General features: G+C 36.4%; 1 protein-coding gene across 2 annotated transcripts; it reads left to right on the top strand.

Moving 5' to 3' along the window:
- Positions 1-1,158: 1,158 nt before the first annotated feature.
- On the top strand, positions 1,159-15,290 carry ankrd13d (ankyrin repeat domain 13 family, member D). 2 transcript variants are annotated; one of them, XM_055178289.2, is made up of 16 exons: positions 1,159-2,100; positions 2,194-2,329; positions 5,861-5,985; positions 6,185-6,230; positions 6,418-6,552; positions 6,628-6,817; positions 7,028-7,094; positions 9,665-9,746; positions 9,850-9,911; positions 10,524-10,654; positions 10,731-10,888; positions 10,975-11,097; positions 11,172-11,344; positions 14,014-14,093; positions 14,186-14,407; positions 14,774-15,290. In XM_055178289.2, the coding sequence occupies exons 1-16, from the start codon at positions 2,017-2,019 to the stop codon at positions 14,835-14,837; spliced, it is 1,878 nt and encodes a 625-aa protein (XP_055034264.2). In that variant the 5' UTR covers positions 1,159-2,016; the 3' UTR covers positions 14,838-15,290. The 2 variants fall into 2 exon arrangements, with proteins under 2 accessions (XP_055034264.2, XP_055034263.2); XM_055178288.2 differs by having other exon boundaries at positions 1,160-2,100; positions 6,409-6,552.
- The last annotated feature ends 1,843 nt before the right edge of the window (positions 15,291-17,133 follow it).

Raw genomic sequence — 17,133 nt, 5'->3', positions numbered from 1 at the left:
CACTTCTGCATAGTAGGTAAAATTACATTTAGCATGGCCCATCTCTTTCACATGTCTATACGTTTCCATAACAAAATCACTACATATTTTTAGGGCAAAGTATGTAAATTGGGATGCGTGCTAAGAAAAGTAATTGGATTTGAATGTACAAGGATATTTCTGTCCTAAACCAAAGCATATCTTCAACCAACCACTACTACTACTACTACTACTACTACAACTACTACAACTACAACTACACTGTAAAAAAAATCCTTGTTGCACTTTGCATGTTGCATGTTTAAGTTTAATCAACTTGAAAGTTGAAATAAAAATTCTTGACTAGTAAGGAATTGCTATAAATGAAGAGTTTCGTTGCAAAACGAGATAACTCCGCCTTTTTATTTGTTCAGAAATCAAATTTTTTGGTTGTGCATTCCAATTAATATCAATTCAACTGCAGTTGGTTTGTTTTGATTTAAACCTTCATAACTTAAAAAAATACAGCTAAGTAGCACCATTAAACAAAATAATAACATGATAACATAATAATAAACATGTTTTGACAAAAATAATAAAAACGGAATTCTCGTTTTGCAACGAAACTCTTCAAATAATAAAAAATTAAGTTATTTCAACTTTATTTGTATAATTTATAGCAACTCCCCACTAGTCATGAAAGTTGAAATGAATTATTTCAAGTTGATTAAATTTAAAGATTTAAGAGCAGCGAGGAATTTTTACAGTGTAGGGATGCACCAATACAAATTTCCGGTCACTTAAGATGACATCATCTAATAATTTTGCTTTTTACTTCATCTCAAATTATGATGTTCTGAAATCTTAGAAGTTCACATCATATAAACTCCGCACTTTAAAAAGTGAAAGCTACTCTAAAAAAAACTTACTTTAATTGGTAACACACATTTTCAACACAAAAATAAAATTTAAGTTGAGAAAACGTAACATTTTTATGCATTACCAATTAAAGTATTCTTTTTTTAAACTGTCATCTTACTGTAATAATTCTGAACCATTTATAATTTGGTACATTCAAGTTTTGATGTCTTAAGTTTCAAAAACTCAGCACACAATATGATGTCTGATCTTGGATAAACAGCATGTGATGTTTTGTGACAAGTTCATAAATTAAGCATCACAGGAATATGATGCTGTCTATGAGTTCAGTCTTTTTTATAAAGTGACTCCTTTGTAATAGAGTTAGTAAGCTTAGCCCTGTCTGATAGGTTTATACATTCTGCTCATGATGCTGTCTGATCTGGGATGAGTTTATACATTCAGCCTCCATAGTGAAGAGCATCAGCACAGCCAAGCCTGAATCCAATGCGTTATTCACATGGACATGGATGGGAATTAGGCCTGTGGGTGCTGTCTATACTGGAAAATATGCGTTTTACTATCACTTAACCCTGCTATGATGAAAAGCACTCCTTTTGTCTATCTGATATGACATTTTTCTAGTGAAAACATCATGTGGCAGCGGTCTCCACCAGCACTAGCCTGATGAGGAGGAGGAGGAGGATGGAAAGCTATCTGCTAACTGAAAGATGCTTTACTACATAAACCGCTAACTCATCAGGACTCTCGGTTTTACTTCGTTTAACGGAACGGAGTTTAATTTCACACAGTTTTTTATTTGTATGTCTATTTTAACCTTAAATGAGAAAATATAAAAACGTGCAGATATTGACTTAGCTTCGCTAGCTAAGCAGCTGTTGGATTGCCTGTCAGTGGATGTTTTTAGCAAACGGAGGGGATTTACAGCAAAACATTACAGCACGAATCGGGTCGGTGCATGGTGCAAATGAGACCTCTGGTATCCTGAGGGAATGATTTTATTGAAAAGATTAAACGACACATCTCGACTGCTCTGTAAAATGAAATGAAATCAGCGGTTGAATATCTGATCGCTTGGAACACAACATTTCTCAGAACACAACTTGAAAAAATAAAAATACAAATTAACAGCATACAACTTGATATACGAGCTGAAAACTTGAATTTAACATCGCTGAAATGGCTGCAGAGGCGTTTCCTTTGCACTATCTGGTGTGGAACAATCAATACCAAGAACTGGACCGAGAGCTTTTGAAAAAGCAGGTAAATTGTGTTTTAAAATGATGTATCGCTTCTTTTAAACTCTGTGGGTTTACTTTTATAAAGCAGTGTGTGTTTGTTTACGTGTTATATTAGCATGATGTGGAGCTGCTGGACCCGCGCGCGCGCACGCCGCTCGAGCTGTCAGTGTGTCTCGGGCACCTGGAGTCCACGCGCGTGTTGTTGAGACACAACGCAGATCCCACACACTGCGGATCACAAGGCTGGACAAGTATTTTACTGAATCACTTGGATCATAATTACATTTTTTTACTTATTTACTCACTCATTGTACTCACACATCACGTTATTTCTTCTGCTGAAGAGAAAATGAGTCATAATGTGGTTTTTAATACAGTTAAGTGGTTAGGATGGGAGGTCGAGCTTCTAAAATGAACGGAAACTTTTTAAAGTCCCAATGAAACAAAACTGACATTTTTTTAATGTAACATTGTAGTGTTTATTATAAACAATTTATCCGTGTAATTATAAAAAAAATAATGTGCCCTTATAGACGATTTCAGCAGTAACAACATAAACAAGCGGCTTTCGGGGTCGACACGTAACTTCCGGTAAACTCCGCTAAGAATAAATAACAACAAAGTCCTTTTAAAGTAGTTTATTTATATAACAAGCAAAGTAAACAACACGTAGATTTCCTAGGAAACCAAAAATGTGTTTTTTTTTTCAACGGCAAGGTATTTGTTCAAGAGTTCAGTTTAGCAACTAGTCAGACCATTAAAAAAACTGAAACCGGATGTAAAGTTCGGACCAGAGCGTCCATGAGACCGGGGGCGTTTCTCTATGTCAAGGAAAGATCCTCGGAAGCCAGAATTTCGAGGACACTACGTCATCGACATCCGTCGAAGGACTGTTCCAATGTCGAGGATCCTCGGAATTTCAACTGAGACTGAGTCCTTCGTTCGAAAAATATCCCATATACAGGAAAGGATGCATATGTGTATCCTTCGCGCTCTCAAATCACCCACAATCCTATGCGCGCAGCACCTTTTTACTGACGTAATGACGCAATGACATGCACTTGCTAGCCTGTTCCATTTACGTGTACTAGCCTCGCCTAGCCTCTGAAGGAAGTGACTTGAAAAGACCATTCCTGCCAAGGAAGTATCTTTGAAACTGAGAAACGCCCCGTCTATAAACTTCAATGAAAATCTGAAAATGTACTTACGTCCTCTTGTGGTGATCGTTCTCTGATGACGTCAGCTAGATGGCTTGAAGCGTCCGTTAACTCCGCCCCCACCAAAGGCTGCTTCCAAACTACTTCCATACTATATAGTAGGCGAAAAGTTTTAAACAATGTGAGTAGTATGTCCAAATTCAGTGGCTTCGAAACGAATGTCTTGGCTGGCACACAGGTCGCAAGGATTACCCTGATTACGCATTTGTGGTTCTTTTTTCTCGACTACCTGAACCTCATGTTATAAAAACATCTACCAGTTGTGTTTAACTAAAAAATAAAATCATATGGACTATAAGCATACACACAGAGAACATGCGAGTAAGTAAATGCTGAAAAATTGTCTTTTTTTTGTACAAACTACACTCCCTGACAAAAGTCTTGTCACTTATCTAATTTGTAGAAACACCTGCTATTAACCTGACTTTTAATTAATCAATTGGTGTTAGAAATAGCTCTTATGAAAAGCTAAAACCCTCCCAAATTATGTTTAATGCACAGAAATAAATTACATTTATCATTTAATCAAGACAGAGAGGTCAAATTTTGGCAAGACAAAAGTTTTGTCGCCTATACAGAAATTGAACAAATTTACTGCAAATACAAAAATATGTCAGCAAATTCAGTAGTGGTACTGTGAGATCCAAATTTAATATCTTGTATGACACTCATGAACTTGAAGGACTGCATCCACGCGGTTTGGCAAGGATTCATACAATGTATTGATGTAGTCATCAGGAATAGCAAAGAAAGCAGTCTTGCATGCCTTCCAGAGTTCATCAATATTCAGCCCAGTCTCCTGAAGATGCGTATAAATAGCACGAAGTGTAAAAATCATGCAATACATACGCCAAATTCCACTTTGGCATGCATATGATGCGCAGGTCCTTCCCATTCAGTTGGGCGGTGCATCTTTTTTTGTTGTTTTATTTATTGGTTTCTCAATTTTTTTGCTTTTTTTTACCATTTTCGCTTGGGTTTAGGGTTAGAACAACTTTTTGTTATATAAAAAAAAAACATCCTAACACAAAACCCAACTCTAAACCCAAATCCAAGAGACCATGGCTTAAATATGGACAAAAACATGGAGAAACCTGTATATTAAATAACCTCCTTAAGAAAATCTGAAATCTAACCCTAAACCCAAGCGAAAATGATTTAAAAAACCAAAAAAATTTGAGAAACCAATAAATAAAACGACAAAAAAAGATGCACCGTTTAAGTGAATGGGAGGGACTGGCGTATCATGTGCCGGGGTGGAGTTTGGCGTATGTGTTGCGCGATTTTTGCACTTCGTGCTATTTGTGCGCATCCTCAGGAGACTGGGTAGCAATATTCTTTGGTTTCGTCTTCCATGCTTCCTCTTTCATCCTACCCCACATATGCTCAATGATGTTTATGTCTGGTGACCGGGCTGGCCAATCCTGGAGCATCTTAATCTTCTTCGTCTTGAGGAACTTTGATGTGGAGATGGAAGTATGCGATGGAGCACCATCCCGCTGCAGAATTTGGCCTCTTTTATGGTTGGGAATATAAGAGGTAGCTAAGATTTCTTGGTATTTTAGACTATTGATGTTCCACCCTGCAGATCTCTTGCACACTCCCATACTGGATGTAACCAGACCATGATTTTTCCATCACCAAACTTCACTGTTTTTTGGGTGAATCTCGGATCCATGCGGCCTCCAGTAGGTCTCCTGCAATATTTGAGGTGACTGTGGTGTAATTCAACAGAAGATTCAGCTGAAAATCCACCTTCTGCTTTTACAGCGTTCATCCTTTTAGCAGGCTGTGGGACTTGGCAAATGCCACACGGTTTTTCAATTGTCTTTTGTTTAGTGCTGGCTTCTGGGCACTGATTCGACCATGGAAGCCATTTCGGACTTCAGGTGACCAGGTCTCGTGGAGCTCTGCTGCAGTGGAAAACGCTCTGGCCTTGGATTTTCGAGCCAACAAACGGTCCTCTCGAGCAGTTGTCTTGTGGGGTCTGCCTGACCTGGGCTTGTCAAAAACGTCTCCAGTCTCTTCAAATCTTTTTTTATCCTCTGTACTTGACTCTAAGACACGTTGAAGGTGTCTGCCACATCAGCAGTGGATCTGGTCTTCAGCCTCTTGATAATGAAAACTTTAGTCTCAGGGTGAATTTTAGGCATGTTTGCAGAGGTCTAGTTGCAGTTGATGTGAAGGTCTAGTGTACTAGGGGTCTTTTTATACACACCTGAATTAATCCATTATTAGTCACAGATGAAGCTCATATGTCAAGGCAACAACACTTTTGTTTTTGCAAAAATTGACTCAATGGTGTTTACCAAGCTATGAATATTAGAATACTTTTTGACAGTTTCATTTTGCACTGAAACATTATTACAAAAGCTGTTGGGATTAAAATGAGCCATTTCTTGAAAAAAATCTTGATTAGAAATATATTTTAGTGGCACTTTAGGTCAATTTGTACACAAGCGACAAGACTTTTGTCAGGTAGTGTACTTCATAAACATTCAAAGTTATATACATCTTTATCATGTCATGTAGATGCAGGTGTTGATGGCAGATTTCTGTGTATAGTTTTGCAGGAGGCCGTCAGCACTGGAGATCCTGAGCTAGTGCAGCTGGTCCTTCAGTACAGAGACTTCAAAAGAGCCACAGAGAGATTGGCTGGTATTCCTGAGCTACTAAGCAAACTAAGACAGGTGATCCAGAAGGGCACATGCATCGATACACCATGCTCTTGTTTTAAGCCATCATTGTTTTTGTGGTAACAATGGATGCATTTAATGTTTGGGTGGATCCATAGCCTCTCGTGTAGTTTACAGACAATTACATTCTTCCTTTTCATTTACTTATGCCATTTATTCAGAAAGGTTTTCAGTAAGTGGCCTTTTCTTGCAGGCACGTGATTTCTATGTGGAGATGAAATGGGAATTTACTAGTTGGGGTAAGTTTTAGACCAAAATTCATTGGTAGATTTAATAGCACCACTGTTATCTCACTCTTGACAACCTGGATTGATGCTTTAACCATTTCAGCACCACACGCTTGGACAGCTCCTGAAAATGAATTGTTTTTCTCTCTCTCGTTCTCTCTCTCTTTCTCTCTTTCTCTCCATTGCTTAGTGCCTCTAGTATCTAAGGTTTGTCCAAGTGACGTATATCGTGTATGGAAAAGTGGCTCGTGTTTAAGGGTCGACACCACTTTACTCGGTTTTGAGCATATGACCTGGCTTAAGGGGCGTCGCAGCTACATTTTTAAAGGTGGAGGTGAGTCCTGCCACCCACACACATACATACAAACTACTTAAATGAAAGTGATGCTAAGAGGGGTCCGCTTTACAGAGAGCGGGGCCATGGTGATGGAGGTAGACCACGAGAAACAGGTGGTGTATACAGAACCACTGTCCCTGTCCCCACGCGACACTCCCTCGCTCCTCGCCGCCATGCTGCCCTCGCAGGAGAACACGGCCCAGAGGATCACGTCTCCTATAGTGTCCACTCATCTGAATACACGAAACATTGCATTTGAGAGGTATGGGACTACATTACCGCATGCATTCAACATTGCACAGACTCGGTACTAAACCAACGTCTGATTCTGCTGACCACATCCAGTCTCATGACCGATCCAGTAATTATCACAGACAGGCCAGCAGAAAAGCCTTTCTCAGGGATTCATTATTAATTACTCTGTAGGTCTGTATGGAAGCACATTTTAATTCCCTGTTCTCTCTGGCTGTAGAAATAAGTCTGGGATTTGGGGATGGCGCTCAGAGAAGACTGAGGTTGTCAGTGGATATGAAGCAAAGGTGAGTCTGCTGCCATTTGAGTTCTGTTTCCCAGAGGATGAAAAGATGTTGGCAATGAGTGAGGTCATATTATTATAACAAAGCTTTTATCACTTATTGTTATCCGGTTGTTAAGTCTGACGTCATGCACCGCTTCTGGGAACAACCGCTCACAGATGACACAGAGAAATAACAAAAAATCATGGCTATAATACACTCACGTGTATTAATGGACGTGGATTTTTTTTATGAATTATTAATATATTGCTGTCTTTGATTCTGGGAGCCTGAGACTGCAGTTTACACATTAGTTTATTCAATTTTCACTTAAATGTGTGCTATGAATAAATAGTGCTCATAAATGGCTGTTTAATGTGGTGGCTTGGAGCTGGAAATGGTATTCTTACGTCATCACTTAACAACCTGATTGATTTGCACTTGGTGACACATTGATCGTTTGTGCCGTTGCATATTTGCAAATTATTAACAAAATATTGAACAGTTTAGATATAGTAAGATTTCAGTAAATAAGTGTCTTAAATGGATAGTTCATCCAAAAATGTAATTCTCATCCTTATGTTCTAATCTTGTATAAATCTGAAGAATTTCTTTTTCTGATGAACACAAAAGAAGATATTTTGATAAATGATGGTAAGCACACAGTTGACGGCACTCATTGAATTCTATTATATTAGTATTTCCGCCTATGGTTAAGTTAATGGTTACAATCACCTGTGTGCTTGCTTTCCATCATTTTATCAAAATATCTTATTTTGTGTTCATTAGAAAAAGAAATTCAAACATGAGGATGAGAAAATGATGACAAATTTTTATATTTGGGTGAACTGTCCCTTTAAGATTCTGACATATGAGCACATTTGCAGTGAAAACTTGAAATATAAATTCTCAGAAAATGCATTTATTAGTAGGGCTGTCACAATGATTTAATAATCGTCTCATCGCGATTGTTTGACCTCATCGCAATTATTTCAGATCACCGCAATGATTGCACATCCCTCTAAAAAACACAAGAGGGAGCTGCAGCACCTGTATAAACGAGACAGTATCAGATTACTTTGTGTATTAATATTTACTGCCAGGTAAACCTAGCAAAAGATTTAATTCAATAATTACAACAATGTGTGAAAATTATTTAATGAACAAAAAAATGTATGGGAATGTCAAAGCAATAAAACAAAAAATTATTTGCCATAATCGTTAAACCCCTAATACAGATAATTAACCGTCATAATCAGCACAATTTATTAGACAATTAACCGTCAGCCAAATTTCATAACCGTGACAGCCCTATTTATTAGCAATATATTGAAACATCTGTTTATATTTTCCTAAACCCCTGATGATAAGAGTCCAAAGATCAGGCTATACTCATGTTTTCTATTTTAGTCGAGGAAAACATTGTTTTGCATGCATGCGTTATGGATTGACAATGAAGGACACGCGTTTTTTGGGAGACAACATACTTTGTTAGAAATTCTGTGAATTAAAAGGCACAAACCAGAATTCTGAGTTCCAAATTGTGAAATTCGCACGTAACTATGGAAATAAAAAACTTTAACTCTTTCCCCGCCATTGATGAGATAACTCGTCAATTAAGAGGAATTGCTTCCCTGCCAATGACGAGTTTTTCCGGCAATCCATTTTTCCGCAATTATCCAATAGGTGGGGCTCTTACCCAACTTATAAATCACTAAAGCATACACTGATTTAAAAACAGTAAAAACTCTGTGTATGTTTTGATCATAGCTCTATATCTGATCTCCAACAAAAGCCTGTTACAAAAATGCAATTATCTCTATATCTATAAATTTGGTACTTTTGAAGAAACCTCCCCATATTTGAGAGGTGATACAAAGAGAACAAATGAAGATAGAATGAAACTTTTTTTAAGCCGAGGGTCTGTTCATTTATTTGATATATTGTATGTTTGTTTATTTAAAAAATAAACTTTTCTGGAAGGCATTAAACTTTTGTAAAAATCATAAAAAATGCTGGTGATACAATCTGACTTTTTTATGTTTAAGTGCTTAAATTGGGTCCCTGGTGCTTCTATCAACCTAGAAAAAGTGAAAAAGAACAACCCAGTTACATAGTTTTGGTAAACCATTCTTTAGGTAATTGAAATGTGGCTCCCCTTGTGATGTCAGAAGGAGGTAATACCACCCCTTAATCTGCCATATCCAACCACAGCACTGCCATTTACAGCAGAGATCAGCTCATTTGCATTTAAAAGGGCACACCCCAAAAAACCCACATTTTTGCTGAAACCTACAAAGTGACAACATGTTATAATAAATTATCTATATGGTATTTTGAGCTAAAACTTCATATATGTACTCTGAGGACACCATAGATTTATTTGACATCTTTGTGAAATGTCCCCTTTAACAGAGACTTTGCATGGGTATTTAATCCACCAAATATTGGCATCTGAGAGATATCAATCTGATTAAAAACTTTACTTTTCATAATAAGGTTGACATTTGCATGAAATTGCCCAATATGGAGAAAATACTAAAGTATTAGTATTTATTATATTTCTTTGTTGTCTATGTGATTTGTGTCTGTAGGTTTACAGTGCCAGTAATGTGGAGTTAGTAACACGTTCTCGGACTGAACACCTTTCTGATCAGGACAAGTGCAAGAGCAAAGGTACATAAACACATCTGTAGAGACATTAGAAGTGAATAAACTCGTATGCATTTGGCTTTTACATTTCTCACTATTACATTGCTGTTGTCCTCTGCTTTTCCAGGATCCAGAACACCTCTTCAGTCTTTTTTGGGTATTGCTGAGCAGCACATCTCCAGTACTGGGGTGAGTATGATATACTCATGAGACATAATGCTGACTGCAAGTCCCGTTATAGATCAGTGGTAGAGCATCAGGATAGCAGCACAAAGGTTTTGGGTTTGATTTCCATGGAGCATGCATACTGATAAATATGTATACTTTGAATAAAGTGTAAGTTACATTAACATTAACCAAGATTAATTATTAATGCTGTTGAAGTATTGGTTATTGTAGTCAATTTGATTTTAATATTTACATGTACTTTAAATTTCTTTGTATCTATTAGTTAATTCTCAATGAACTAACATGAACAAGAATGAGATAATGTATTTGCATTAATCAACATTATAAAATATATATGTTTTATTGTTAGTTGATAGCTACTGCATAAACTAATGTAAATAAATGTAACCTTATTTTAAAGTGCAGTCATAAACTAGAAAAAATTTAATTTAATAAACTTTATTTATTTATTTATCTTCATTATTTAATAAACTTCAATAATAAAGAAACTCTTTAATAATTCAGATTTTGTTTATTTGTGTGCTTATGGGGCACCATTTATAACTCTCCTTACAGAAATAATTGTTGATAAATTGGTAAGAACACAGATCAGTTTGTTTATTGTGTTTCTAGAGTCAGGTGTCTCAGTGTGCCAGTCCTCATAATCCAACAGCTATCACAGCCGAAGAGTACTTTGATGCAGACTTCAATCTGAATGGCAGAGATATTGGCCGGCCTATTGAACTTACCAGTAAAGTGCAGAGGTACATTTTCTTCGGAAACCCTTGAATGCCATGATCTGATCATAATTTAAACAGTTATTTTATTTGTCTCTTTTAGGTTTAAGGCCAATCTGTGGTTAAGTGAAGCTCATCCTCTTTCATTGGCCGAGCAAGTTACACCCATCATTGACCTCATGGCGATATCTAATGCCCACTTTGCCAAACTGCGTGATTTCATCACTTTGCGTCTACCGCCTGGCTTTCCAGTAAAGATAGGTGAAAAGACACATCATATAGATCGAATAAACTTATTATATTTTGAATATTTAAGCTTTCATCATTTAAACTATTGTCCTTCTTAGAAATTCCTCTGTTTCACGTGTTAAACGCCCGCGTGACCTTCAGCAATCTTTGTGGCTGTGATGAACCAGTCAGTTCTGTTACTGTACAATCTCCGCCGTCTCCACAAGAAGCTCCAGAGTCTGGTAATATGGAGCTCATTTGTTCAACGATGTATAGAGCCAAGCAGGTGGTTTACTCTTTCCTCTACTGCTTTTAGATCAGGCACCGCCGCTCCTGCAGTGTGAGGTGGACCCGTCTGTGTTTGAGCCTCCACCAGAATATACCCAACTTGGTCCAGGTCGCAGTGAACCAATGAGAGATGAAGATGATAATTTACTCCAGTTTGCCATACAACAGAGCCTGCTGGATGCTGGAACAGAAAGCGACCAGGTGACATTTTCATTTTATTAGAAAAATTGGGTTCATTTTTATTGAAATCGTTTTTTTTTTATTAAAACCTTTAAAAGCCGTTTTCTTTCAGTCATAGAAGTAAAAATAGAAGGCTTTTAATTGCTGTAAATGTATATCCTACATAATCATTGTAATCTCATGAAATAATTAAAAAAAAAGCATAGTTATGTTTCTCATCTCACCATATCCACAGGTACAGAGTCATCATATACAATAAATCCGTGGGGTAGCATTTAAAAAAGCATTTAAAAATAGATGCATTTGTTTAAAGCAAAGCATTTATTTACTTATCAGGCTACAGGTGAAGCAGATCTTTGCGCCTTCTAACGTCTCATAATCGGTCCTCATTTATGTCCAAGAGACTCAATAATAATCTTTTACATTTTAATCCTTAAAATTTTCATATTTAAAAGCGTTTTTGTGCTGCTGTGCATTCATGTATGTGATAAGCAAACCCACATTTTCGTCCCGTTTATACTGTAGGTGCATATTACTAACGCGCTCATTAAATAAAAAAAATATTATTGCGTAGTCTATTTTAGTTGCCTCAAAATAGCACCGCGCCAACAATGCGCCTGAACACACCTCGTTTTCAGCCCATAACGCCCATGGGCGCAAAATTGGGTGCAAATGCATTTGCTATTTAAACAACGTGGCGCTAAACGTGAAACTCCGGGTTGAAACTAGCAAAAGACACTTTTGTCGCGCATTGCACTGCATTGCGCCGGGTGTATGATAGAGCCCCATATTTGTTTCAAATCATTAGCGATTAACATTGGCTGCTAACGTTTATTTTGCATTTTGAAGTAGACGCTATCTGACTAAGCTCATGACGGCTTTGGAGTGATTGGATTATGTTCATTGTAGGGTGTTTGTGTTCACACAACCTATAGTACAAGTCTATAGTACAAGTATTACAATATTTACAATACAATATTTTTGTCTTGTAAATTTTGTCTTAAATTTTTTAATCAATGTATCGCACTTAAGAAGGTAAACAGACAGTGATTGGTCACATGGTCTTTTGCTGTTTTTAGTAGAATAGACTTCAGAATGGACCAGAATTCATGCCAGAAGTCTGGATATAGTAGGCTATTAGATGAATAATTTACACAAACTTACTGCCACCGATAACATATAACATCCTACATCATTTATTCAACCAGCTTTTGTTTTTCTATGCTGTAACCAAGATCTCCTTAAGATTTACACAGAAAATTCCCTTTTTAATAATTTTTTTATTCTGAAAGAGGATCATACATATGTTTTGTCTTTTGTCTTTCAGTGTATGGAGTAATTTTGTGTCTCCACCAGCAATTTATACATTTAACAATCAACTAATTAACCTTAATTTGTCTTCACTTCAACATGTCTAAAAAAATCCACAAATCTTTTATTTTTTATTTAAAGGCACACCACGGACCTTTTTGGCCACTAGGGGGCGCTAGACATGTATTGAATAGGGTTTGGTTTTACACTGTGTGAGTTTGAGCAAGTTTGACTGCTATCATCCTGGATTGTAATGTAAATATAGACAGTAAAAGAAAGGTAAATACGTGAACACGTGAATGCAGCATCTGAATACAGGGAACTATATGCAAGATAATCGCCTCATTTATAAAGAAGATCGCATTTATGTATGAATCAAGATCGTGAGTTTATATAAAAAATTGCCTTAAAGGGGATTTGAACCCGGGTCACCCGTGTCATAGGTACCTGACACTAACACGGTGCCACAGAATCACATAATAGAAGTTGCTCTCTACACTCCTTAAGTAGCCTCCAGCTAAATTCACGTTTAAAAAAAATTGTGTCGAGGAAGTGACGTATGCCATAAAGCAGTCGAATTTTGTAGTTTTTTGTGCTCTGGTTACTACCCGAAACCCTAAGTTTTAAAGTACGAGTAAAAGCGATACGATACAGACCCCGTCAGGCATATGGTAGACATGTCATTCAACCTATTTAAAGTCGATGTACTATCACAAGGATCTTGAAAATTTATTATGATGGTTGAAAAACAATATGGTGTCGCTTTAACTTCATATGTGTGACCCTGGACCACAAAACCAGTCTCAAGATTTATACATAATCTAAAAGCTGAATAAATAAGATTTTAATTGGTGTATGTTTTTTTTTTTTTTTTTGATTGGACAATATTTGGCAAATCTGGATTCCAATTTTCCCAAAAATCTAAATATTGAGGAAATCGCCTTTTAAAGTTGTCCCAATAAAGTCCATATCAACACATATTACTAATAATAAATACATTTTTAATATATTTACAGTAAGAAATTTACAAAATATCTACATGAAACATAATCTTCGCTTAATATCCTAATAATTTTTTGGCATAAAAAACAATAATTTTGAATCATACAATGTATTTTTGGCTATTGCTACAAATATACCGTGTGACTTATGACACATATTACAATACACATATTACAATATTTGTTTTTGTGAGGAACGAAATGTAATAATTGATTACTTAGCCAGCAAGAAATACTAATCTGAATATCCACCACTAAATGTTTAGGGTGATGGGTCCCTTACAATATCGGTGGTGGTTAAATCCCTGCACAATCAATACTAAAAATCTCTGCTTTCCAAACACTGGCTCATGTTCTCTATCCTCTTCCTCACTGTAGGTAACCATATGGGAGGCTCTCACTAACACTCGTCCAGTTTCTCAGCCTCCGCTTTATGAGGAAGACTCTCAGCTTGAGAGGTCTGTGTGTGAGGTTGCTAATGCTCTGCTGCATATTGCTTCGCAGTTTTAAATCCGATCGGTTAATCTCTCTATATCTCTGTTTCTGACAGGGCGATTCAGGAATCTTTATCTTTGTCATTGGCTGGAGGTGACAGTGGGGAGTCAGATCCCGGACAACCATCCCCACCCGATCCCAACCTCAACTCCCCTCCATGTTACAGCTCATTGGCCGAGCCTCGGGCGCCAGGAGCGTTTGCTGTGGCCAGCAGTTTTGACGAACAGCTACGCATCGCTATGGAGCTTTCATGCCGAGAGCAGGAAGAGTTAGATAGGTAAGACTAAAAAACAACCAGAAATGACAAATGAATCGACACAGCTTTTCTGAAACCTAGAGTGCTGCTCACCAAAACAATTTAATTTTGTTATTATTTACTTACTCTTATGTCATTATGTCAGATTTTTAAAAAGGTGTCAGATGCATTTAAAGGGTTTTGAATCTGAGCTCTTTATATAATGTTAAACAACAGATAAAAAATACATAAAAGAATTCACTACAAGACTTTTATTCACTATAAAAGTCACAGTGTACCAGTGTACAGTAAATATCTGCGGCTTTTCTGACACTGGAAGACATGTTTTACAACAGATCTTTCTCTGTTCGCTCTAGCCAATAACATTTCTCTATTTGTTCCCAAAAGGACGAGGAGGGAAGAAGAGGAAGAGCTGGAAAGGATACTGCAGCTGTCTCTCACAGAGAAGTAACTGTAGCAATGCTAGAACTGGGTTTAAAGGAATATTTATTGATTGTGTTTTTTCTGCAATTTTAAATTATTATTCTTCAAGATTCATTGCTCTTTATTTCTTTTCCAAAAATAATAAAGATGGGATAAAGAGGAATCGGACAGAGTGTGTGTGTGTGAGAAAAAATAGACGAGACGAGAGAAAAAATAAATGTAACGAGATTTTGAAACAAAGAGCAAAGCATGAAATTGTGAATGATATCCTCTCAGTTCCAATGTTTGTTTTTTTTTGAGTGATAAAAGGTCTTTAAAATCTCATTGTATAATGAAAATGTGAATATAAACTATGAATATTGATAACTATGTTAATGCATAAAGGTAAAGTATTGAATATATTATTGCCTAAAATACGTTTACTTATGGTGAATGATAATAACATGAAAGTATAACTATTAAATGTTGCTCAAACAAAGTGTTTCACAACAATGAGGGTCTTTTTAATTTTTGTATGCATGAAAACCACTAACAAATATGTAGAAGCCATCCTTACCCTTACATACACAAGCACCTTTAAGGTAAGTGTGATTTGGGTACTAAAGAGTTAATCTGCAATGTTTCATTTATTTTGTGCACCTGTAAACACCTGTTATATGTAGGAGAATATAAAATAAATAAGCAATTATGGGTGCTTACTAAGGCATGCAGCACAATTGCATATATTTAGCATTAGGGTTTAAAGTGTTAAAAGGATAGTTCACCCAAAAAATAAAATTCTGTCATCATTTACTCACTTTTATGTTGTAACATACTTTTATAAATGTCTTTGTTCTGATTAACACAAAGGAAGATATTTTATTAAATGTTTGTAACCAAACCGTTCATGAGCCCCATTGACTTTCATAGTATTCTTTTTCCTACTATGGAAGTTAGTGGGGCTCGTGATCGGTTTGGTTACAAACATTGCTCATCAGAATAAAGAAGTGTATGCAGGTTTGTTGCAGCATGAGAGTCAGAAAATTATTACAGAGTTGAAATTTTTGGGTGAGCTATCCCTTTAGGTTGCAACTTTAAGGTCCAGGATATCATTGAGGCTTGGGTTGATCTTTTGATTTGAGACTGTAGCACATTCTGAACACCCTAGTAACCTTCAAATCGACACACTGAAACTAACTCATCTGTGTCTGCCTGCATGTGAAAGAAAGAATGATGTGCAAATCTGCCATTGACTCAATGATCTCGATGTTTTAATGAAAGAAATTTAAAACAGTCAGATAAAGACAATCATTTCCTGAGAGGCATGACCATAGGTAAGCTTGATCTGTTAACAGATGCAGACAAAAAATGCGTGTTAACCTGTTTTTGTTTATAAACATTAAAATTATAAAATCTCAGGGTTATGCAATAATAAAATAAACACATTTACACTGGTAAATATGCTTTTTATATTTGAACATCTTTGTTTATTTGTGACCAACACAGATGCAACATCTGTGGTGTGGTTTGTATTATATTTACTTGATGATGTCAACATTATGATGTCATACGTTGAATAGTCTGATGTGAGACAGGACAAAATCTTATTTAAATTTTAAAGTGGGAAGAATACAGATGTCTGATTTTCTGGGAAAAATCTAATAAACAAACTAACAAAAAAGGAAAATTATTAGTAGGAATACTAATTTAATAGAAACTAATTTGTAAGTTACAATTTAAATGTCATTTTGAATGACATGTAGCGTAACGTGTGCAGAATATATTGACCCTAATTTTTATTTATTTATTTATTTCGATCTATTTATTTATTTATTCAGCAATTTGTCATGTACAAACATGGCAACAACAATACACCTTTACATTATGATACCTTACAATGGAACAAATTAAATGAAAATAATAAAAAAGTAAATAGAATAACATGAGAAAAATTGAAAAGCTAGGGCTTTTGTTGTAGATCATACTCTTTCATTCTGGGGAAAAGTTAAACTGTATTTTTGTTTATCATAATATTAAGGGCTTTAGTATAAGAAACAGTCAATATGAAATACACAGGACACTCGATTTTACTCTCATATATTTAGTGATGTAATACTCGAGTCCGAGACCAAAGACTCTAGCCGTTTCTCAATATGCGTTCTTGTCTGTCCTTGCGTTCTTGTGGACTTGTGAAACGTCATCAGTTGCGGCCCAAGTATTGTTCCAATTCAAAGTTCGCATCAAGCCCAAGGCTGTGGCCCTGTCCCAAATGGCACACTCCGGACTTGTGGTCCTCCTCAGAGTCCACACTTTGATGACATCACGTAGTCCAGACTTTAGGGACC

The sequence above is a fragment of the Misgurnus anguillicaudatus genome, chromosome 16 (assembly GCF_027580225.2).
Source record: "Misgurnus anguillicaudatus chromosome 16, ASM2758022v2, whole genome shotgun sequence".
NCBI lineage: Eukaryota > Metazoa > Chordata > Actinopteri > Cypriniformes > Cobitidae > Misgurnus > Misgurnus anguillicaudatus.
This window is presented reverse-complemented; position numbering and strand designations above follow the sequence as displayed.